Source organism: Filicampus tigris, chromosome 5 (assembly GCF_054856515.1).
Source record: "Filicampus tigris isolate MCC_2025a chromosome 5, RoL_Ftig_1.0, whole genome shotgun sequence".
Lineage (NCBI taxonomy): Eukaryota > Metazoa > Chordata > Actinopteri > Syngnathiformes > Syngnathidae > Filicampus > Filicampus tigris.
The window spans coordinates 29,191,717-29,217,500 of NC_141221.1; the positions used below are offsets into that span (position 1 = coordinate 29,191,717).

At 47.1% G+C, this 25,784-nt stretch overlaps 1 protein-coding gene across 1 annotated transcript in view; it reads left to right on the forward strand.

Annotated features, from left to right (window-relative positions):
• Window positions 1-25,784, forward strand: part of ptar1 (protein prenyltransferase alpha subunit repeat containing 1) — a 59,687-nt gene that overhangs the window by 22,830 nt on the left and 11,073 nt on the right. Inside the window, exons 3-5 of the mRNA XM_086030700.1 lie at window positions 1,324-1,390; window positions 10,281-10,385; window positions 20,173-20,416. Of these exons, the coding sequence (XP_085886826.1) occupies window positions 1,324-1,390; window positions 10,281-10,385; window positions 20,173-20,416 (416 nt within the window). The remainder of the gene's footprint in view (window positions 1-1,323; window positions 1,391-10,280; window positions 10,386-20,172; window positions 20,417-25,784) is intronic.

Below are 25,784 nucleotides of genomic sequence, written 5' to 3' on the forward strand. Positions count from 1 at the left end.
CAAGGTTACAAAAGAATTTCTGCAGCACTCAACGTTCCTAAGAGCACAGTCGCCTCCATAGTCCTCAAATGGAAGAAGTTTGGGACGACCGCAACTCTTCAGAAAACTGGCCGTCCAGCCAAACTGAGCAAACATACAAGAAGAGCCTTGGTGATAGTGGTAAAGAAGAACCCAAAGATCACTTTGGCTGAGCTCCAGAGATTCAGTGAGAGAAAGTTCCACAAAGTCAACTATCACTGCAGCCCTCCACCAGTTGGGGCTGTATAGCTGTGTGGCCCGACGGAAGCCTCTCCTCAGTGTAAAGGCCTAGATCATAGGTGTCAAACTCAAGTCTCGGGGGCCAGGTCCAGCCCGCAACCTCATTTTATGTGCAAATCATGTGCCTCAACTTCACGTTTCTTGCAAATTGTTTACACTTTTAACACCACTGAGACATTAGATACTGTAATGTTATCTGTTACCAATCCTCCCACTTTAAATAACTTGGAAAATAATCTAACAAACAATTACTTACCGGCTTCTAGTTTCAAAACCAGCCATCCATCAATTTGTTGTGTATTTGTGATCATATAAGGCGATTATACATTTACATGGGTTCAGAGTCATAATGGCCCTCCGTGGCACACCAAAACTACTATGTGTACGACTGGTTGCAATTGAATGAAAGATGAATGCGGCCAAGTACAGAGATATCCTGGAGGAAAACCTCTTCTAGACTGCTCAGGGCCTAAGACTGGGCGGAAGGTTCACCTTTCAACAGGACAATGACCTGAAGAACACAGCTAAAATAACAAAGGAGAACAACTCTGGGGCCAGCCAGAGCCCTGACGTAAACCCGATTGAGCATATCTGGAAAGACCTGAAAATGGCCGTCCACCACTGTTCACCATCCAACCTGACAGAACTGGAGAGTATCTGCAAGGAAGAATGGCAGAGGATCCCCAAATCCAGGTGTCAAAAACATTTGCATCATTCTCAAGAAGATTCATGGCTGTACTAGCTGAAAAGGGTGCTTCTCAATACTGAGCAACACATGGTCTGAATACTTATGACCATTTGATGTTTCAGTTTTTCTTTTTTCATATATATGCAAAAATGTATACATTTATTTTTTTCTGTCAAGATGGGGTGCTGAGTGTACATTAATGAGAAATAAAATGAACTTTTTTTATTTTGGCAAATGGCTGCAATGACGAGAAAGTCAAACATTCAATTGATTAATCTATTCCATAAACGTACCATGTCACCACCATACCTTACTTGACATGGTAAATATGTGTGTATGTGTTTCTGCCATTAATGATCATGTTTGTTTTCCCTCAGCTGTAGTGGATATCACATCCACCCTCTTGCTGCTTAATCCTGACTTCACCACTGCATGGAACGTCAGGTACAGACACAAATCATTGATGGCAGCTGCCATCCTCAATGGTACATTGTCTCAAGATGAAACAGCTCACAACATTCATGTGATTGTGTCATTGTCATGAGGAATGCGCTGAAACCAACAAACGAAAGTAAACCAAGGCCAAAAACTGAAATGCCAAAATGAATTATAATACCTTAAAAACATAACAAAACAAAAAAATCCTTAAATTTTGATGTGCACGCTTTCAAGGCCGCCATAGAGGCAGTCCTCTGTGACCTGGCAGCTTTCCCTTCCCGGGCCACTGGCCAACTGCACCGGGTATTTTGGGCTCATTTCACTGCCGGGCATGTATGAGGGGGCAGCCACAAATCTTGAGGGGGCAGCCACAAATCTTGAGGGGGCAGCCACACATCTTGAGGTGGCATTGTGTTCCAGTACCTTTTATCATGTCTAACTGACAAAGCTGGCCCATTTGCAAACTGAAGAGTGATTGGAAGTTGGGTCTCAGCTCACTGCAGACAGCTATCCCTCACATCAAGCAGGCAACAGGTCAATACTCTGAGCATAGTGAAGAGAGGAGATGGAGCAGGGTCGAGAAACATGAGATGAGAAACAACTTTTATTTTATAATTTATATTAATTTTATATTTTAAATTAAATATATAAAATATATATATTTTTATTTTATATTTGAGACAGCAAGCAAGACATTAAGAAGTGGAGCGGGGGAGAGAGGAATGAGATAAAAATATGCGAAATATAATATATTTTGGGGGATTTAGTTTGGGGGAGCACAACATATATCTGAGTGGGCCAGGCCCCCTCTTGCCCCTGCCCAGACCCGGTCCTGTGCCCATCACCCTTCAGTTCAGCGGGCTGTCGACGCCACTGCCGGATCTTTTTTTCCCGACGCCTCTTTTTCTTCTAAGTCTAATCTTACCCCAAGCTCCAAGGCAGTGCCCTTCGTCGCCCCAGCCGTTGCAGCCAGCAGGCATTCTAGGCATTCTAAACAGTGAAAAAACCTGGTCTGCTTGCCTGGTTCTTCCCCCCTCTTTTTTTTAAAAAAAAAAAAATTTAAGTAGGGTTCGGCGATATATATTGTCATTCTTGCTTTCACGATGTGTAATTTTACATTATCGAGTATTAATACTGCCTCGAAAAGCATAACGAGTCAGTCGATGGCCGCAAAGTATGAGGAAATGCTGAAACGCTCATGCGGCGTGTGCATTGACGGGAGAGGAGGAAAAAGTGATAATCATTCTCCAAATCAGCGGGCAGGACCAAGTCACGTGCCCCTGTCCGCTCTGCAGCAGAGCTATGTTTCAAGTATGGAGGAGTATCCAGAGGGGATTCATAGTAATGCGCGAGTCCACGTCTGTAAACGGTTTGAGCTTGACAAGAGTGACGTCGATGGGAATAACATTGTTAGATGTGTCAAAACGGTCACTCTGAAGAGCAATTCTGTTCCACCACGAGCCATATGGATTACGAGGAAAACTTAGCGCAAGCACGCTAAACAAAATCTTAGTAAACACACGCACTGAGAAAACAGTCACTGATGAGCCCACAAACACAAACGCGCCGCACACACAGTACTTTAGCGAGCAAGTCAAACGTGACAGCCTGGATGTTCGGTTAATTATCAGTTTACACGCTTTTAGTCCGCATCATTCATTTAACTTGACTCAGACCATCCAATCTTATCGAAATTTTTCATATTTGATGATAGCCAAGGGCTGAAGACATCTACAAACTTATTTTTCATCCTAGTGGTAGTGCCATCTAGTGGCTGAAGGATATTCATGTTTTTTTTCTTTGTTTTTATCCTACCAGATTAACCAGGTCCACCTCACCTTTGCTTGGAAGAGTGTGTAGGTCTTCCTGATGTTATAATATGACGTTTGTGATTTTTCTCTATAAATAGCTGTCGCCATGGCAATAGACTGTTTACCCGTAAAACAATGCAGATTTTGATGGTCTAAACATGCACGAAATCTCACGAAACTTTGCACACACATCAGGCCTGGTGAAATCATCAATTTTTCAAGTTATCGTGATTTTTTTTTTTAAAAAATAGCTCGCCCCATAGATTTTTTTTTTTTTTTTAAAAGCAGCTCCCGTTTTACTGTTTACCTACCTCTGCGACAATTTGGTGGTATATGTAACAAGTCAAGGCCTACAAAAAGTATCTTGGAGCCATATGCTAAACCTAACAGGAAGTCCGCCATTTGAATTTACTTTACAATTCGGCGTCACATTGACTTTAAAAGCTGATATAACGTGATCCACATGATATCTTGGCTAAAGGAAGTACATGTTTTATTCTTTGATGTTTTTCTCTTGGCTTGTTAACCAGATCTACCTCATATTTGCTTGTAAGAGTATTTAGGCCAGGGGTGTCCTGCCTGTTGTCCATCTATCCCTGCTGCAACGCACCTGAGATCATTATCGTTATCAAGCTTCTTCAGAGCTTGCTGATGTAACGAAAACGGGATGCCAGATCGGGTGAACCCAGGGCTTGACCCCCGATCCTCCATAGCCAGACCAGGAATACACATATTTGGCCCTTTTGAAGTGCCAGCACCCAGCCTTTGGAGCGACCTGCCGGAGCCAAAGAAAGGCCAACGCATGGTCTTTCCAATTCAACCCCAGATAGCATGGATGTGCTATCTCAGCAGGAGGGCACAAAAACTCCAGAACTAGCATAAAGACGCTGGACCCCCTGGGTCTTTATACAATCAAGCCGTCTCTGGCGGAGCTGGACGAGACATCAGACCCACAGGCGTCCTGTGGGTCTAATGTCTGATGGGCTCCCTTTGGCGCCGCCACCAAGGAATATGCATTTCAACCTCCAGACTGCACATTTCTAGAGCATGTGCGACCCTAGTGGTGAGTGTGAAGATGGACTGGCCCGTGTCTGCAACTGGAAACTAATTAAAGGGACACGTGGGTAAGCTTAACATTGGTACTTATATAATAGGTTTGCATGTAAAAATGAAAACCACCAAAAGACTCTGTAGTGATTTAAGGTCTTTTTTTGTGATTAGATTTACGACAAATTGCCCCGCCCCTTTTTGGGGCGTGGCTTATGTTATGTTTTTGGTCTCAGCGGCCTACGTCACGGGAGGAGGCAAGGTGGTAATATTGCTCGCTTTGTCAGTTCTGTTGTCTAAAACGGCGACCGATCGCCACCAAAATGCAAATGCACATTGCTACTCTTGTCCACTTCATTCTTTGAAAGTATAAAAGTGTTCTGTGCAATAGTTTGGATTTATTGACATAAAACGTGATCTCATCATGATCACCTCCACAAAATCAAAAATAACATGACGATTGCTCATCCGCTTTCACAAGCTGAAGCGGACAAGAGCATGAATGCGCACACAAACCCCGACTGGTTATATTTCGGATATTTAGCGACGCTAAACTCGTGTCAACTCTCAGGAGGGAGACGGCGGCTTGCAACAAGCAGCAGGCAGAGTGGAACTTTACGCCCCCCTCTTTCCTCCGCAGCTAAAGGTATGATAATAGGACGGCTAATAACAACAACTAGCTTCAGGTCGTTAAAACAAAAGATGTGAGCACACCAACATTAGCTCCTTACTCTGCGTCCAGCCTGTATCAATCTTCATGTCGTGGGGTTGCCTCCCAAGCAGTCGCGTGCGTTGTCCGACATTGCTTGCAGCCCCCAGAGAGTGAGTTAAGTCCTCATCGAACAAGCGTCAATGTTCAGCTAATAAAAAGTTACAGCGAGGCTGACTCCACAACAGAGTGTGGCTGCATTGGAACTTACCTTTTCGGCTGTTTATGTTCCAAATTGGACGGCGTGTTGTTGGTCAAAAAACTGGGGCCATTCCTCATCCAAATAAATGTGCACGTCTACTCATTTCCACTTCAGTCTCTGTAAATATCCTGACAGGTGTTTAATGCCTCGCCCGTCACAACCGTGATCAGCATAAATATGCAGCTCTGCTCACTTTTCCTCATCCTCATATAAATCAGCCACGGAGAGGTTAATCCTTTTGATATGTTGACGTGGGCATTAGTAGAGATGTCCACATAAATTTTGGTTCAATTGCGCGCCGTCTTTGGACGTTATAAGCAATGAAAGTACAATGATTCCCAATGGAGAGTTTGGAATCGGTTACTCCCGTGACTCCGGCCGAACAAGTATAGAATGGTAGGGGGCGCGGCCATTTGCCTCATTAACAAGAGGCGTTATTCATGGAGTTACGTATTTCCTAATTTCTCCAAAATGAATGGATAAAATAGATAATGGCAACTCTTTTCATTTTCCTGATCAAAAAATAGATAAAGTAAACTTGTTAGTGAAAACATGACCATCCCGGCCCCACCGTCCCTTTTAATTTGCGTCCAATGTGTTTGTGTTGATCTGCCTACACACGACATATGAAAACAACACCCAATGCATTATATGAATTATATTGCAGTTGTCGTTGTGTTCAATTTTTGACCACTTGTGCAAGAAAAAAACGACAACAACTTTATTATGCGTTCCATCATCCCGTAATGCGACCGACCTGTTGTTCAGTGATTTAAAAAAAAAAAAAAAAAAAACACAACAACTGGTATTTGAGCTTTTCTGCTTACGTGTGCCAAGCTCTGAAAATTTTTTTTCACAACTTTGGGAAATCGCTTTCTTCAGCCAGCGTCCAGACGTGGGGGATGACGCAGCCAGCTTCATTAACATGCAGGGCCCCTATAAAGGCTGTGCAGAATTTTTCCCTCTCTCTCTCTCTTTTTGGAAACGCGCCCTCTTGAACCTCGCTCTTGAAAGAAAACTCTTTTTTTTTTTTATTCTCTGGAGAGCCTCTCGTGAACTTTCTACACCTTTTTTTAGCGTGGCTTTAACTCTCCTCTGTCACCAGCCACCCTCTGATCCGTCCCGGGGTCAGAACATTTGCTTCTTTTTGTTACTTTTTGAGTCGCCCGTCGAACAACCATGGCACACGTGGGGACCTTCAAAATTTTGTTTGGTCTGATCCGATGGTTCTAGCCTCCACCTAGCCAGCACAGTGCGGCCACATCCCCAAAAGGTGCGCCACTTCCCTCAAAACGGGAATCACAGTGTGCGTCCGGCAAAAAAAAGCAGAATCGCTCTCACGACCAGCATCCGTGCACCAGGAACGGGTACACCACCTGGTCCGAACCACGCCGCGTGCTGAGATGGAGAACCTCCATGGCCGTTGCAATCAATTTCCTTTGGTTGAACTCGAGTTTTCCTTCTTCCCCTTCTTGCTCCCCTGTGACGTCACTCTCCGCGGCAACGCTTCCTCCCTCCTCGTTTGAGCGACAACACAACACCCATAAGTGCAACTTGCAATTTCCTACAGGGTATACAGTTGGTGCATAATTCAATTGGGAATCAACATAGCTTTGCACAAGTCAGCTAACCTTAAGTTGGTACGCCAGCTCAGCCCTCATCACATGTGCCTGCACGCCTAACACACACGCACACACATCGTCTGGTCCCCAATGCCCTTTTTCTCAGAGTCTTAAGATATTCATTTTTCTTCATTTATTTAGACTTGCCTTAGTATAGAATTTCTCTATTGTGTTTCTATTTCTGTTTCTGAACATTGTAGTGTGTTTCGTCTAGATTTTAATAGCTGTAGAAAATAAATCATTGTCATTGACAGAAATCTAGTGTGAATTGTTTGTATTTGAGTCAAAGTTTCAATCACTGATCTGGTAAATCAGACTCGCATATTTTTTATTTAGCGCCTTCATGTATTAAGACTGAATTACGAGGACCTTTTCGTCCGTTTTGACCAAAGAATCAACCAAAACGGGCGTGGTGCCCCCTAGCCGTGATCGAGAGTTAGTGCAGGCATTAACCCCAATCGCCGTCCATTTATTAAATTAATATTTAATACTAAACAATCGCTACACTGATGAGCTGATCATTTAAATCAGGTGTGTTGCAGCAAGGAGAGCTGGAAAACAGGCAGAAAAGCGGCCCTTGAGGACCGAAAAACCCCTGATTTAGGCCTTCATGGTATTCAAAATTGAAGTTTGAGATTTTTGCAAAAAGCTGTTGCCAGGGTAATACCAATTTGTCAAAAACAATGCAGATTTCGAACATGTAAGTTTGCATGAAACCTCATGAAACTTTTCACGCATCAGGCCTGGTAAATGAATCAATAGTTAATTACCGTAGTTCATTCTTCACACTTTTAAAAGATGGCTCGAGCCCCCCTAGAAAGTTTTGAAAAAGATAACCCAGTTGTACGTTTCACCTAGATCTACGAAAATTTGGTAGTTTGTGTAACAGGCAGAGACCTGCAAAAAAGCCTTGGTGCCATATCGTCGCTGTCATGTGAAAAACACCCGTCCAGTTTTTTTTCAAGTTTCTCCTACGTGAATGGTGTTTCCGTGTTACAGACATCACATTAACGTGAAAATTATTTTTTTGCCCAAAATTGGACATAAGTGTTTTTCACAAGACAGCAACAATATGCTAAGCCGAAAGAAAGTCCGCCATTTTGAATTTATTTCAATTTTGGGGCGTCACCTTCACTAAGAAAGCTGCTTTAACTTGATCTACATGATAAATTCTTCTAAAGATTTCTCATATTTGATGACAGTCGCAGCCTGAAGACATTTACTAGCCTAGTTTACCGTACTGGTGCCGCCACCTACTGGCTTAAGGAAATGTGTGTGGGTTTTTTTTGTTGTTGGTTGTTGTTTTATTACTGTATGTTTTTCTGTCAGTAGTTAACCAGATGCACGTCATATTTGCTCGGAAGAGTGTTTTAGCCTCCATAATTTTTCAACACGAAGTGATTTTTTACCAAAAACTGTTACCATGGCAACACTGTAAGCGCCAAGAAAACAACACTACTTTTGAGGGTCTAAACTTGCAGGAAAACTCATGAAACTTTGGAAAGCATCATGCCAGGCAAGAGCATCAATGTTTTATTAGGTTATTATGCAATTCTTAAACAATGGTTCAATGACCCACCCGCAACATTTTAGCGAAGCAGCCCTTCTTGTTGTACGTGTCGCCAAGATCTAGCAAAATTTAGAGGCACATGTGTCAGGTTCACACCACTTAGGACATTAATAAATAACACACATTAAAGAGAGAAGACACTCAGCACAATATTGTCATTTTACTCGCGAGGAGAGCCAGGGGAAGTGTACAATTACAATTCCTCATAACGCTCAGAACCAGCATCTCCGCCTCCTATCTTTTTATTTTCTTGGGTGGTCTCTAATTGTATACATAGAAATTGCTGCTTTAAATGGTGTAGGGAACATGTAGCATTGCGACAAACATTTCGAAAACTGTGTGTGGGTGTGGGTGTGTGTGTGTGCGGGGGGGGGGGTTCGTGTGCATGTGTGTGTGTGTGTGTGTGTGCGAAAGCTCGTTGTTATTGTTATATTCTGTCCCAAGGACTCAGCGTCGAACCACGGGATGCTCTTCCATAAGAGCATCAGTCTTATTTTGCAGCTGTGTCACATTCCACTTTCTTCACAAACGAGTTCGACTTACATGATTCAAACAAGTTTATAAGGCTGAATAAATGCCTCACAATACTTATAAGAGTAAATATGGGATAAACTATGCACAATTATTCGAACAACATGAAACAACCCAAGACCTACAAAAAGTCCATGAAGCACTTCACCTAACTGAAAACAAAGTCAGCCATTTAAAATTTTCTTTCACATTTTGCCACATTTTCGGCCTTTTGTAAAGGTCATATTTGATCAAAATTGCTTTTAATCTGATGTACTTAACTTTCCAAAAATTCCAATTCCAATGTGCGAGCCTCCTAACGTGCTGTACCCCAACTTTGCCGGGGCTGCAAGGACCCTTTATAGCTGCTTGCAGCTCTAGTTATTTTTGTATTAAGAATTTGAATAGAAACACTTGAATTGTTAAAAAATATAAATAAATCCTACCTGGTATAACCAGTTGCGTCTCAATAGTTTCCCATAGTTTGCCTTTCATCACTCGATCGGCGTAGTCTTTCTTGAATTTGAGTGATTAATTTGTCTTCACGCTCTTCTGTCCAACAAGCCATTCTGTCCATCAAGGAGATGTGAAAAATGAGCGAAGTTGATTTAGTTCTTGAGGAATAGCTTAAATTTTCCCCATCTGTCCACTTTCATCACTTCCTGTTCTTCTCCAGTGCACTGATTCGCTAGCTAACAGCCAATCACAGTGATCATTTGTCCTGACAGTCCGACCCGATTCTACATATTGAACACGCCCCTCAGACGCCCCAACAGTGGCTCCGACTTTACGACATTGCGTGCGTCACCAAACAGACGGCATGTACCGACTCTCTGATGGCCTTAGATGATTGAGGGGGCGAGATGGACGGAGAATTGTTGGAGAGGGTTGTGGCTGGGAACTTAGTTGGATGCCAACATAAACAAATCTTCATTTGGTCCTCTTAGGCAGTGTCAGCTCGTGGGAGTGGTAAGCCCTCATCTATTCTGTGATGTCCCACATAGGCATATCAGACGGAGGGAGTGTCAGCTCCTCTTAATGTTTAGGTGCCTTTCTTTTGTTTAAGTTTCCCTTGTATCTTGACCTTGGTTGAGGGAATAGGAGATGAAAAAACTGAAACGCATCTCCCTTACAAAGTTGTCTGCAGTCGACGAGAAAGTTAAAGCTGTTAGTGAAATGCGCCGAATTAATCACAATCAATTGAAACCCAGTTCAGTGCCAGCAGGTGGCTGAATCTTTCAACTCCTGCTCTAACTGGTGGCTGAATCTTTTAACTCCTGCTCTAACTGGTGGCCGGTGTCATAGATAATAATGATTGTCAGGTGGTCTAACAAGTCTACTTAAATGTAATTTATACACAGCCATAGTTTTGTGTGAAAGGTGTTGTGCATGTTATGTTGTTCTACTGTGATTTATGACTTACAGGAAGGAGTTGATTCAGTGTGGAGTTCTTAATGCAGAAAAGGACCTCTACCTAGGCAAGTTGGCACTCACTAAATTCCCCAAGAGCCTGGAGACGTGGATACATAGGTAAGATCTATGTTCTGTCACATGACTACTCCATGTAATTGTTGTCATGTAAAACTGAGCAAAATATAGCCTGCGGGCCACATTTGTAGCTCTCTGTCTCTGACTGGCCCTGACATTGTTAAAAGCGTTAAGTGTAAAATCCAAGGAAATGTAAAATATGTAATGCTTTTATTTTGAAAGTGGTGCTTTTCTTTGATGTACAAAATAAATAAAAAAAAGCAGCAGTTGCTGCTCTGGCCCTAATAATAATAATAATAATAATAATAATAATAATAATAATAATAATTATGCTGTAGCTTAGAGGAATTTCGCTTTAGGGGTTTGGCGGATGCCTTAACTACTTAATTACTTGTACCAAATTCAAATGAGGTGTAGAGAGAACGAGAGGGAACCAAATCAACAATTCGAATTTATTAACAAGTGAATATTAATGACAAACAGATTGAGTTGGGCGCCCAAATTAATACTAATAAAATGTTCTGGCCAACGTTGCCGCGGTTAATGGAGGAGAGAGGCGGGGAACTTTTCTCCGCCGGCGAGTGAGTGAGTGCACCTGCTGCCGAACGTCGGGAAGGAGCTCCACTGTTGAGGGTGGTCGACCGTTGTGACGACAAAGGACTCCGAAGACGCTGCCCAGTACAGCCGAGGCTCACAGCCTGCCCTTGCAGACCGTGACGCGCCACGAACGGCTGCGGGTGTCTTCTTGTGTTCGTGTTGTGAGCTAGCTGCTTCTAGCTAGCTCGTGATCGTGTCTGGTGGCCGCCGGGCAGAGAACGCGCTTCGAACGGCGAATGCTTTCACTCCACTGTGGTGAACAACTCCTCAAGTTCTTTAGAAAAGGTTGGAGGCACTCGGCAGCTAGTAACCTTGCTGGCTGTTAATTCTCTTTGGTCTCACTCGGCTTCTTGAACATGCTCCGTTCGGTGGGGAAAAATGTCCAACTTTTATCGCGCTCGCCGCGGGCGTACTAATGCTGTACAGGACAGTCGCATGACGTAACACCTCACTTAACCATCCGCATAACAAACTAGAACCTAGTATACAAACAGGCGTAACAAACTAGAACCTATTTATACAAACAATATGAAATATGGGAAATTATAATAAACTCCCACATAAATTGCAGACCCTTCAGCACAGCCGCCCCCTGATTCGTGGCGCGAATCAGCAACTACTTAATGAGGGTGTGCGGTCTAGTAGTCAGACGGTCAGGTCAGGCGGGTCAGAGTCAGAGTACGGAGGTAGCTGGATCAGTCGTGCCACTGGTCTGTGGTAAGATCTGCCTCTAGCCTCCACCACCGCTGAGCGGACTCTTCCGTCGTGCCCTTTCACGATGTTCATCACCCGTCCGATGAGCCAGCGAGCTCGGGGGAGTGCCTGATCCACGATCATGACTGCGGTTCCTGGTTCTAGGTTGCCTCTTTCTTTGAGCCACTTGCGACGGCCTTGCAGGGATGGGAGGTACTCCGTAGTGAACCTCTTCCAAAATTGGTCGGCTAAGGCCTGACTATACCTCCATTGTCTCCTGCCGATGATCTCAGTGAGGTTGTTCGCTGTTATTGGGTCGAGATCGGCCACATCGCTGCTGACGTACCCCAGTGGCTTGGAGTTCAGTATTGCTTCAATTTCCACCAGCACGGTGTTGAAGACTTCTGCTTTGGGGACCTGAGCTCCGAGCGCAGCTCTGAGGGCAGACTTCACGGACCTGACTTCTCTCTCCCAGGCCCCACCGAAGTGGGGTGCGTTTGGAGGGTTGTAGGAGAAACTGACCTGCTGACTGGCCAGCTCTTTCTTCAACTCCTCACTCATCTGGTTGTAGCTCCTGATGAGCTCAGCTTCTCCTCCACGGAAATTCGTCCCGTGATCGGACCAGAGGGTATGGGGTCGCCCTCTACTTCCCGTGAATCGGCGGAACGACTGGAGGAAGCTGTCTGCTGTCATTTCGGCCAACACCTCGAGATGGACAGCTCTCGTGGTGAGGCACTTGAATATGATTCCCCATCTTTTAGCAGTTCCTCTCCCAACTTATACCCTGATGGTGAATGGACCGAAGCAGTCCATACCTGTGTTGTAGAAGGGCGCTTCTTGGAGGCGCAGGTGGCAGGGTGGAAGGTCAGCCATTCGTGGCATGATGGGCTGAGCTCTTAGCTTCTGGCAGACTGTACATGACCGTTGGTATCGTCGCACAACCACCCGTCCGCGAAGAATCCAAAACCTCCTCCTGAGCTCAGCAAAGAGCCGCTCCGCACCAGGGTGATACAGCTCAGTGTCATGGTGGCGGATCACCAGGTTGGTCACTGGATGTTTCGAGGGGAGTAGGATGGGGTGTTTGCTATCCTCTGTGAGGCCCTGAGCCCGTCGAAGGCGTCCTCCCAACGCGTATGACGCCCTTATCGTCCAGCTCGGGGGCCAGTAGTCTCAGTTTACTGTCTCGTGGTAGCTCTACCTTACGTTCGAGACATGCAATTTTGGCTGCGAAAGCCTGCCGCTGCAACCTTTGCAGTAACATAATCTCAGCTGTGGCGTAGTCGTCGGCACTGAGGGGGGTCGTGTCTCCCAGGTCAGGGTTCCTATGGTGGAAGGTCCGTTCCTGGAGCTCCTCCAATGTATGGCAGTCATCAGTCTTTGGGCCATCGGTCTGAATGTCTTGGAGTCCTGTGAGTCCGCAGAAGATGGACTTCTTTAGTTCCGCTTCCACCTCTGCGGTATCAAAGTTTGGGGGAGGAGGCCACTTGGTTTCTGTCTTGCGGAGGAAATCTGGTCCTTGGTGGTAGAAGTTGGGATGGGGCAACTGCTCGAGGGTTGCACCTCTGGTGATCGCGTCGGCCGGGTTGACATCGGTTCCTACGTAGCACCAACAGCTGGTTCCCACGAGCTCTTGGATCTCTGTCACCCGAGTCCCTACAAAGACCTTGTATTTACACGAGGTTGACTGGATCCACTGGAGGACAGTTGTGGAGTCGGACCACATCCAAACCTCATACAGTGGCGGGTGGAGCTCCTCCTTTAGCATATTTCCCATCTGAGCTCCAGTCTGGGAATTGACTGTTGCCTTTTGATAAGATAAGATAAGAAGGCCTTTATTGATCCCACAGTGTGGAAATTTTCAGTGTTACGGCAGCAAAGATATAGGTCACACACGGACGGCGGCATATTGTAGCCATTAATGTATAACATTAACGGCAAAAATTCAGGATCAAACCTATGTATATATACGCAGTAACATGCATATACACCTGTATATATACACCTGTATATACACACCAACATACATCTACATAAAAAGTATGAGGAACACTCATTTTAGCCTGTACATAGTACGGAGGAAAAATAAGTGACAGTGCTGCAGTGCTGTAGTAAAATGTAAGGGACAGCATTGGATAAAAATAAAACTAGACTAACAGTAGTGGGGAATGTTGAGTATTGCACGGTATTACAGTAGTGGGGAATATTGGGTATTGCACGATATGAGCTCAGGTGCAGGACTGCACAATTGCACTAATGTCCGCCAGTTTGTAGAGACTACACAATGTTCTTGTTAAAGAGTCTGACAGCAGCAGGCAAGAAGGAACGGCGGAATGTCTCCTTTGCACAGCGAGGGTGTAACAGTCTGTCACTGAAGGAGCTGTGGAGTGCTGTTAGGGTGCCCTGGAGGGGGTGGTCCGGGTTGTCCAGCATTGATGACAGCTTGCCCAACATCCTCCTGACCCCCACCGAGTCCACAGAGTCCAGGGAGCAGCCCAGGACATAGCCGGCCCTCCTGACCAGTTTGTCCAGCTGCTTCTTGTCCCGGGCCGAGACGCCGCCTGCCCAGGTGACCACTCCCTGGAAGATGACCGATGCAACCACCGAGTCATAATAAAAGTTCCTGAGGAGTGTCCCCTGAACCTCAAAAGACCTCAGTCTCCTGAGTAGGAAGAGTCTGCTCTGACTCTTCCTATAGAGGGCGTGGCGTCTATGTTGTCGCTCCAGTCCAGTTTATTGTTCAGATGAACACCCAGGTACTTGCAAGTTGAGACTCTCTCAACATCTGTTCCCCGGATATTCACTGGTGCAGGTGAAGAGTGCTGGCGCCTACCGAAATCTACCACCATTTCTTTGGATTTCCCCGCATTGATCAGGAGGCCGTTCTGCTGGCACCAGTCCACAAAGCCCTGAGTAAGTTCTCTGTACTCCCGATCATCTCCGCCTGTGATGAGGCCGACAATCGCAGAGTCGTCAGAGAACTTCTGTAGGTGACAGGTAGGGGTGTTGTAGTTGAAGTCCGAGGTGTAGAGGGTGAACAGGAAGGGAGCCAAGACAGTTCCCTGTGGGGCCCCCGTGCTACAGAGGAGCAGGTCAGACACACAGTCCTGTGTCCTCACATACTGTGGCCGGTTTGTGAGGTAGTCCTGGATCCATGTGGTGAGGTGGTGGGCCACCCCCGCCCGCTCTAGCTTGTCTCCCAATAGGGTGGGCTGGATGGTGTTAAAAGCACTGGAGAAATCAAAGAACATGATCCTCACAGTGCTCCCCGCCTTCTCCAGGTGGGAGAGTGAAGTGTGGAGGAGGTAGATGATGGCATCATCCACACTGATGCCAGGCTGGTATGCGAACTGGAGTGGGTCCATTGAGGAGCTTTTGGGCGCAACTCTTGAGCGTGCGAGGATAAAGGAGACGTGAACTCTACCAGCGGGCTCTTCCGCACGCAGGTATGCTACTGCACCATAGGCCATCTCGGATGCGTCACAGAACACGTGAAGGGAGATCCTGCTGCTGGTCAGACTCACCCCAGGAGGAAAGTAGCTCCTGGGGAACTCGACCTGTTGGAGGGTGTGGAGGTCTTCCTTCCATTCCTTCCACTTCGTCCCAAGTGACTCAGGTAGGGGTTCATCCCACCCCTTTTTCTCTGTCCAAAGCTCTCTGACCAGAACCTTGGCGCGGGTCGTGTAGGGGTTGATGTGACCCATCGGGTCATATTGACTTGCCAGTGTTCATAGATCGACCTCATGGTGACGTAATGACGAGGCTCAATCTTCCTGTGCCGGTAGCACAGGGTGTCGGATTTGAAGCGCCAAAGGAGACCCAGCGTCATCTCCTGGGCGTTGTCACTGGGTTGGGAGACCCAGGTCTCACTACTGTTAGACTTCGCTTCATCCGGGAGGTCTTGGATGACCTCAGGGTCATTACTGGCCCACTGTCGGACATCAAAGCCAGCGGTGGCCAGGAAGGTGCGAAGATCATGCACCAGCTTGTGTGCCTCTTCTGCTGTCTCCACGCTGTGGAGGCAGTTGTCCACATAAAAGCTGTGATGGACAACATCGGAGACCCCAGGGGGCGCGGTGCCGCCGTTGACATGACGCTGGAGGGCGTAGGTGGCACAACAAGGGCTGCAAGTTGTTCCGAAAGGCAGCACCTCCCATTGATAGATGGGCGGTTCTGGGTCATCCGGATTTGTTCTCCACAGGAACCTCATGAGTGGTTTTTCTTCGTCGAGCAGACAGACCTGATGAAACATACGCTTTATATCACCACTGACTGTGGTCTTCTGCCTTCGAAAGCGCACCATGACGCCGAGGAGAGATGGGGTCAGAGTGGGGCCTGGCAGGAGGTGGAGGTTCAGGTTTTGCTGGCGTACTTGGAAGCTGCAGTTAAAAACCGCTCTGTTCTTTCCGTTGTGCTTGACATGTGGTGGGGAAGGTACCATGACTCAGCACTTCTTTCTGCCTCCGCAGGTTCCAGCTTCCTGACGAGTCCCGACTCAATGAGTTTGTGCATCTCAGCATAGGCAGTAGCTGTCTCTGGGTCTTTGCTGAGTCTTCGTTCTGTGCTAAGCAGGCACGGCATCGCTATGCTAGGGGGAACTTTGAAGATTGGCATGGGCTCTCTTCTCATGAGCGGTAGCATATCTAAGGACATCGCGCACCCAGACACGCTTGGTTCTCGCTTGTAGAACATCCATAGCACTCTTGTCTTCCTTGGAGCGAGTGTGCATCTTCTCGTTCTTGTATGGAGTGATGTCCATCTGCCACAATTTCTGGACGTTCTCCATCAGGGCTCCGTCTTCATGTCCAGCTCCTATGTAGAGGCGGTGGGTCCGACGGGTGTTCCCATTTCTTAGATGGATGAGGCCCTGGAGGGTCCAGCCCAATGGGGTCTGCAGCGCAACATGACATCCGGGTGGACCCTGAATGATGTGCTTGGGTAAAGTGAGACGCACGTTTTCAGAGCCGAGCAGAAGGGTGGGCTTCACCTCCTTTGCAGAGTCGATCCCCAGGTTGCAGAGATGAGGTACCTCTTCATCAGAAACTCCATGGGGTAGCCGTACTGGGAAAGGCACAACTCGGCGGCAGTAAACACGTGACTCACTTCGTAGGCTTCTTTAGGCCGTCTGACCGGTGTGATGGTAAGGGCCACACTCTCTTCACTGATGGTCATGCGCCCTGGTTGGATGGTGAGAAGATCCATATTCTCTGCTTGGCCCCTGAGTCCTAACGCAATGGCAGCCTCACGCATGAGCAAAGTGCGCTCTGAGCCATCGTCAATAACTGCATAGGTCTCCAGGGTCTTGCCACGGTGCTGAATGACCACTGGCACTATTTTCAACAGCATGCAGGGACGGCTACCCCTAACAGGTTCCACATAGTAGGTGCGGATCACTTCTGGTGGCTCACTTTGGGCTTTCACGGCGTCAGGTTTGGCTTTGTCTTCCCTGATGTTGAGGTCGTGGAGGGCTGTGAGGTGGGTCTTCCCACATCCAATCTGTCTGCAGGGTCCCTTTAAGGTGCAGTCCTTCGCTAGGTGCTCACGGGCACACTTCCAGCACCGTTTATTGTCTAGTATCCACTGTTTCTTCTCCTCTGTAGTCTTCTCTTTGAATACGGGACAGTTGTCCAGCCAGTGGGTCTCGGTACAGCACTGGCACTGGGGTGGAGGTCTCTTCTCTCCTTTCTTTGAGGAGCCGCCCTGTTTGCCTTTCAGGGTCTTTCGTTGCTCCTTTACTGGGGTTTCAGGGATGGTCGTCAGTACCCGTGTGGACCATCCCTTGTTGCTTGAGGTTCGGTCAGACTTGTCTCGTCCACAGCGCCTCGCCTCTTCACGCTTGGGGAGGCGGATATGCCTCATCTCAGACCTCAGGAACTCCGAAAACTCCACGAGGTTAGACAGCGGTTGGTTGGGGTAGAGACGCTCATGTTCCCGTCTGAACCTTTCTTCCCTCTCTTGGAATCTTCCTAACAAAGCGTTCTACGTTGGAGCCTGCGTACAGCTCTCTGTGACCGGCGTCCCCCTAGAACTTCAGTATGCTCACCAGAGCCTGTATCTTCAGGGAGTACGCGTCCAGACCATGGTCGTTCTTTATGTCTGCCATTTCTCCCAGCTCATAGAGCTCATCCAATATGTGGTCCCACGGGCGTCCCCAATGCTCGTCAAGAGCCTGTATGGATGAAGTGTAGGGAGTGGGGGAATATGCGTTTGCAATGCATATGAGCTTGGCTGCTGGTAATTTACTGTGCATGGACAGCGCGAGGAACTTCTGTTGCTGGCTGTAGTTGGCGCCACCTAAGAGGAACTCAAGGCACATTCTCATGTCGTGATACTGGCTCCTAGAATCATCTTCAAAATGTGGGATGGCGCTCCCTGGAGGGAGTTGTGGGAGTGGGTCGTAACTGGGGGCCACTCGGGGCTTGAGCTGGCCATAGGTCTGATGAGGAGCCGCTAGTGTAGAGAAGGGGGGGGCACCGTGACTTGATGCGTACCACTCTTCTCGCAGGCAAGCCAGTCGCCCTTCCAGGTCTCCAGAATCGGCTTGGTCCCCCGTTGGGGGTCTGGGAGACCTCGCCGGCGGCTCCTCTCTTTCATGCTGGCAGCGGGTAGGTGAGTTTTCTCTGGTGGATGCTCTCGATGTTTGCCTCAAAGCAGAGGCAAATTGCAGTTGTGCGGCTGCGAGCCGTGTATTCTCCAGGGCTTGGGCTGCCGCTCGATCGCGCTCCCGCTCCAACGCTTCTGCGGCTCCCCTTTCTCTGTCGAGCGCATCTTGCCGAAACCGCTCCTCTCTTACGAGTGCGTCCTCGCGTTGTTGTTGCAGGAGTTGGGCTAGGATTTCGGAGCTTGTGCTTTTAATGCTTGATTTGCTTGAATGCTGGCTGCCACTGCTGCGTCGGGATGAGCAGGACTTTCTGCTGGGGGGCCTACCATTTCGATGGGTGTTTAGGAAAAACTCGCCTGGTTGGAAGTGATGGTAATCTTCCCCCTTGTGTGGCTTTACATGGTCGGGGGGAAAGGTGTCTTGGCTGCATTCTGAATTGGTTCCTTCTGAGTCACTCTCCTCCCTTTCTTCTTTCCTAAATTCAGCTTGGTTGGCAGTGTTCAGTGGCAGGGGGTTAGTAGAAGTTAATCTGGTGCTATTAGTCTGGCCTGCCATCATTTGTTGCTCATCCTCTTAAAGCAGCTGGGAAGTGTTAGTAGTCATATCTACCTGCGGTGTGGTTGTAGCACCCTCTACTGGTTGGGGTGTCTCTAACATCAGTGTGATACTGAATGTCACTAATGTCTGGTCAGCTGGTATGTTTAGCACACGCTGGTTCGCTCTCTTGGAATGCTGTTTGTCTCTTCGTCTGGTGTGCTCATGACATAGTCATCTAGTCTCAAGGGCTTTCGGCGCTCTGTGACAGCGCGTGACTTAACTTCAGCAGGGGAAATATGGCATTTTACTGAACACCTTTCGCTCTCTCTACACATCCTAATCTGATAAATCCGGCTCGAAGGACCAAAATTGCGCTGTAGCTTAGAGGAATTTCGCTTTAGGGGTTTGGCGGATGCCTTAATTACTTAATTACTTGTACCAAATTCAAATGTGGCGTAGAAAGAACGAGAGGGAACCAAGTCAACAATTCGAATTTATTAACAAGTGAATATTAATGACAAACAGATTTAGTTGGGCGCCCAAATAACAATAAAATGTTCTGGCCAACGTTGCGGTTAATGGAGGAGAGAGGCGGGGAACTTTTCTCCTGCGGGTGTCTTCTTGTGTTCGTGTTGTGAGCTAGCTGCTTCTAGCTAGCTCGCGATCGTGTCTGGTGGCCGCCGGGCAGAGAACGCGCTTCGAATGGCGAATGCTTTCTCTCCGATGTGGTGAACAACTCCTCAAGTTCTTTAGCAAAGGTTGGAGGCCCTCGGCAGCTAGTAACCTTGCTGGCCGTTACTTCTCTTTGGTCTCACTCGGCTTCTCGAACATGCTCCGTTCGGTGGGGAAAAATGTCCAACTTTTATCGCGCTCGCCGCGGGCGTACTAGTACTGTACAGGACAGTCACATGACGTAACACCTCACTTAACCATGCGCAGAACAAACCTAGTATACAAACAGGCGTAACAAACTAGAACCTATTTATACAAACAATATGAAATATGGGAAATTATAATAAACTCCCACATAAATTGCAGACCCTTCAGTACAATAATAATAATAAATCATACACAGTGGTTGCTGCTCGGGCCCTACCTGATGAACTACCTGACAGACAGACTGACGGGCTGACGAATGGACTATTACAGGTAGGTTCAGCTTGAAAAAATGACGGATTGAAGAATGACTGACGGGGACCCAGGCTGCTGACGGATGACGAATAACAGACCAGCAAAATTAAGTAAAATGCCCACCCCTGCTTATTAGTTTGTTGTAAGGAGACTTTAACTGTGTGTATCCCTACTAATTACGGTATTATTTTAATTTTGTTAATGAGGTAAATTGTGATCACCAACGTTACTTAATTCGACAAATGATAACCAGTAACTGATGCCTTGTTGCAGACGCTGGGTGCTGCAGCAAATCCTGAGAAGGCTCTCAGCTGTGGATTGCGGTGGAAAGCAGCAACAGGGTGAAGCAGAGCAGGCAGATGTAGAAAGGAGTCAGCAGTTCAGTTTCCATCTCGCTCAAACACTCCATGAAGAGCTAAATGTCTGCTCTGACGCTGCATGTAGTTATCCCAGCAACTACAATGCATGGTCTCACCGCATCTGGGTGCTGCAACATATGGCCAAAGGCAATGTCAAGGTAGGTAGAGGCCTCTTGTCAGTCTCCTGGAGTTGTCCAAAATATTGTATGCCGAAAATGAGAAAAAAATGACAAATACTTGATCGTTGTAAATTAATGCTAAATGTGTTGATATTTGCATTACAATCACCAGAGCTGGACAGTCCGTCCCGGGGGCGGAACGGTCCGCTCCGTCCTGGACGGACGCCCATTTTTGGGGCGGAAGACAGGGGGTGACACATTTTAAAATAAGGGGCGGACTAAGCAAGGACGGATGTGGATTTTAGTCCAGCCCACTAATCGTCCCTCATGCGTGTGACATGGTCACAAGGCGGCCAAAGTTCATCTCAACCTACTCGGCGAAAGGCTTCTTTAGGCTTATTTATACTCCTGCGTTGGTGCGGGCGACAACTGCCGCATTGCATCACGTGACCGACACATTGTGCTGTGAGACATGTTGGCGACAGGTCTGTTACACTGTTATACGTGTATACGACGCAGTGCGTATTCTTTCTCGTGATCGATCAGTTATGTGACATGCTGTGATGACGTACAGTTTCCCCTGGATCGGCCTGGCAATTTATTTGTTGGCACGGAGGAGAGGATCCACCACACAACTTGTTGCTGCTTCGAAGTAAACTACCGTATTTTCCGGGCTATAAGCTCCACTGCTATATAAGCCGGCATCACTCTATTTTTTTTTTTTTTTAGAAAATATTGGGGAAAAAACGTATATAAGCTGCACCTTTATATAAGCCGCACCTATCTATGTTGAAGACTTTTATATTTACTGCATTTACAGAACGATTATGAACTGTAAATGTACATGTATGTACCTGAGCAGATTCTTTCCTAACAGTGCCTTTTAACACTGCAGCAACGTTGCTGGTTGAAACGGAACAGAACCAAGAGAAAATAAACAGTACTTATCGTCATTTCACTGCTGGCTGCCGCTCCAGTTGGTCAGCTAATGTCCACCAGACTCCACCATCTATTGTTCTACTACATTCTACATATGCACCTGTCTTGTATTATGTTAATAAAGTCAGCCAATCTAACACACGACGTGGTGCCAACTGTACTAAATCAACAGCAGCATTTCACATCGAAACAACCGAAGTGTAACATGAGCCAATCGCATGTGCACTTCAGTGACCTCTCGGAAAACATAGAATCAAAGAATTACAGCACCTAATGCAATAACCTAGTTCATAGCGCCCTCGCCTGTTGAACCTCTCCACCTGCAGTCACATCCAGTTAATGGCTGGGCAAATGTATTGTCTTGAATTGTACTGTAATTCCGGTTTGAGCGCCCTGAGCGGTGGAAGAAAAATCCACAGAATAGCCGCACCGGACTATAGGCCGCATGGCTCAAAACGTAGGAAAAAAGTCGTGGCTTATAGTCCGGAAAATACGGTTGTTAGGCAGTGGCGTGGGTGTTCTGTCACGAAGGTGTGTGTAAAGAAGCTACACACGCATGTACCACCTTCGCCGTCGCCTTCCAGATCGTTTTTCGCAATACAATTAAATGCATCGTCTAGTCATCATTTTTTTAAACGGACGGCATCAACCCCAACAATTTAGACAGCCGCATGCTTGCAGCTAATATACAGTACACTGTCTGCTTCACACATACACACAGCCCTCTCTTCATCTACTCCGTCACCCCTAAACCCTGTTTCTTGTGAAGTCCCCGCCCCCCGCCCCCCCCACCTGGCGCACATGTCACTACAACCCCCAGTTCCTACTCAGTCTATCTCTGACAGCTCCACACATAGTTTTAAGTCTGCAAACAAAGGCAATCAACTCTACAGCCCACCCAGTTATCCCCATAATGGCTTCCAGCACAAGTTCATCCACCACTACCACTCAAAAAAACTCCATCCCATCATTTTGGTCCCAGCGCCGCGTAATTTCCCACCACACTAAACAGCATGTTAACCCAGCCAACCTCCGAATGTTACCCAAATCCTCCCAACCCACCAGAATTCCCAGAATGAAGCTCGCCCTGTGTCTCTAAACACGAAAAGTCTCATCCTCCATGAATTCAACATGGACAATAACCTGGATCTTCTCCGTCTCACTGAACCCTGGCAGAACCCTCTCAATCAAAACACCCCTGTTGAATACTCGTACATGGATAAACCACGCACTTAATCCCGTGGTGGTGGGATTGCTGCTATTCACAGACAATCCATGAGAACCACCCTCATCACCATCCAGGCCCCTTCAGACTCTCCGGCCCTAAACCTCTGATCACCTCAATCATCTATCGGCCCCCCAAACCGAACCCAGCTTTTCTCTCTGACCTGTCCGAATTTCTCACCCAACTTTGTTCCACTTCACCTTCCATCCTTCTTCTTGGGGACTTCAATATCCACATCGACTCCACTGACTGCAAATTCACCACTGAATTCTTAGACATTCTGAACTGCTTCAACCTCACTCAACAGATCACCTTTCTTACCCATAACCATGGACACATCCTGGACCTGGTGTGCACTACTGGCATCACCATCAACCACCTCTCTAGCTCTGACCTCACCATCTCTGACCACCTGGCTATTATCCTTGAGATTAACATCCCCATGCCCAAACTCAAGCGCACCATCACTTTCCGCAACATCAAGTCCCTCTGCCCCTCCTCACTGTCAGCCTTCTTCACTGATAAACTATCCATCCTCACCCCTCTCTCGATCACATCCCCCGTGGACCTGGTTAACACCTACAACAACACACTGTCCTCCTGCCTCGACCAGCTCGCCCCCCTCAAAACCAGGTCTGTCCCTTTCACCCACACTGCTCCATGGTACACGCCCGAACTCCGTCACATAAAAACCACGAAACGTCAACTGGAACGACTATCCAACAAAAACGGACTCCCAGTTCACACCATAGCATACAAGGACTACATTCAGCAATATAAAGATGCCCTCATCTCTGCACACTCCTCCTACTACTGGACGTCACCCACCACTCCTTCTCAACTGACAAATGCAACTCCTTTATATCATTCTTCCTCGTCTATAACCAGCTGGCCACTTCCACCATCTCCACCCTCAACCCACAATCCGTCACTGCTCCATTAACAGACCGGTCACTCACCCATTTCTCCCCAATCACCCCTTCTGAACTCGGCACATTACTCTCTGGTATAAAGTCCACCACCTGCACCCTGGACCCTATCCCCTCCACACTAGTCAAAGCCTGTCTCCCTGCTCTCACCCTACTCATTCTCTCGGTAATTAACTCCTCCCTGTCCCCCCTGCCCTCAAATTCGCCTTTGTTACACCTGTCCTCAATAAACCTGGCCTTGACCCCGACATTCCACAAAATTATCGTCCCATTTCTAATATTCCCTTTCTGTCTAAAATACTTGAACGAGTTGTCGCCTCACAACTCAAAAGCCACCTTGACTCCAATAATCTCTATGAGCCATTTCAATCCGGTTTCTTTCAGATCCCATCACAGCACAGAAACAGCCCTTCTTAAAGTCACAAATGACCTCCTACTGTCCTCCAATACCCACTCTCTCAATATTCTCATCCTACTTGACCTTAGTGCTGCTTTTGACACCATAAATCACTTCATTCTCCTCACCCGTCTCGACTCCCCCTTTAACATAACTGGCACTGCCCTCTCCTGGTTAAAATCATACCTCACTGACCGCCACAGTTCATTAGCATCTATAAATCTCAGTCTAAAACTGCCCCAGTCCCCCAAGGTGTCCCACAAGGCTCAGTGCTTGGCCCCCTACTCTTTATCCTCTACATGATTCCCCTTGGTCACATAATACACCTCCATGGTCTCAACTTCCGCTGCTATGCCGATGATACCCAGCTCTATATTTCCACCAAATCCATTACTGCTCCCACCCACTCCACTATCATAAACTGCCTGCTTGACATAAAAAACTGGATGCAGACCAACTTCCTCAAACTCAATAGCGACAAGTCAGAAAACCTCATTATCGGCCCCAAAACACTTCGCACCTCCTGCCTCAACTTCTCTCTTTGTATTGACAGCTCCACCACCTCTGCTTCTACCCACATCCGTAACCTTGGCGTCATCTTCGATCAGTCTCTTTCATTTGAAACCCATATCAACCATGTCACAAAAAAAGCTTTCTTTCATCTCAAAAATATCGCCCGTATTCTCTCCTCTCTCTCCCCCTCAGCTGCTGAAACACTGATTCACGCCTTCATTTCCTCACGACTTGATTACTGCAATAGCATCCTTTATGGCTTACCCACCAATACCCTCAACAAACTTCAATACATTCAAAACTCTGCTGTCTGTCTCCTTACTTACTCCTGTACCTCTGACCATATCACCCCAGTCCTCCACCACCTTCAATGGCTCCCCATCCAACAGCGGATCCAGTTCAAAATCCTTCTCATCACCTTCAAGGCCCTTCACAACCTCACCCCCTCCTACCTCACTGACGTCCTTCACCACCTCACCCCTACTTGCAATCTTAGATCTACCCATGGTAACTTCCTCACCCTTCCCATCAGACCTCAGTACCGGACCTGGGGCGATAGAGCGTTCTCCATTGCCGCCCCCTCCCTCTGGAACTCTCTCCCTCATCACCTCAAACACATTCACACTCTCCCCACTTTTAAAATGGCACTAAAAACCCACTTTTTTAAATCTGCTTTTAACCTCTAACACACTATCATCTGTTTATCATAACCTTTTCTACACTATCGCACCTACATAGTTTTTTTTAAAATATTATGATTGTCTTACTCTATTTTTGTTGTATGCTTCAGCTGTTATTTATTTTTCACTATGTAAAGTGCCTTTGAGTGTTTTTAAGTCAAATGTATTAGTATTATTATTATCTAGGTCCCTTTATTGGAGCAGGCATGATATCTATTGTTGTCGCTGTCTTTTTAATCATTGCTCGACAGTAAAAACACAGACCAGAATTAGTCATAAAAGGCAGGGGAAATTCCGCCCTGCGGTGTCCTCCTCAGTAGGTGTAATGACGCCCGCCCGACTTGGAATGAAACTGTAACGTAATGACGTCCCCCCGACTTGGAATGAAACTGTAACGCATGTGCAAAACAACGCGCGTGGGTTGTGCGCAAGTATAAAGGCAAACTGCGCGCAGCACTGTCGCAGTGACGTGCTCACAGATGTCGCATGCGGGAATAAAAAGAAGCCTGAATTGGGCAACCGACAAAAATGGCCTCTGAACGCTTCAAAAGCGCCACTAGTTACCCAACTGTTCTACCTTTTCCGGAGGCCGTGGTATGACGGATTACAATTCAAGGTCAAGTTCATGCACTTCTTCTGGCGTCTTCCCTACTAAAACAACCGACATGGCAGGTCTTTTTCTGCTTTGCTATTGAAATGCACCGTAGGAAACCAACTCAAAAAG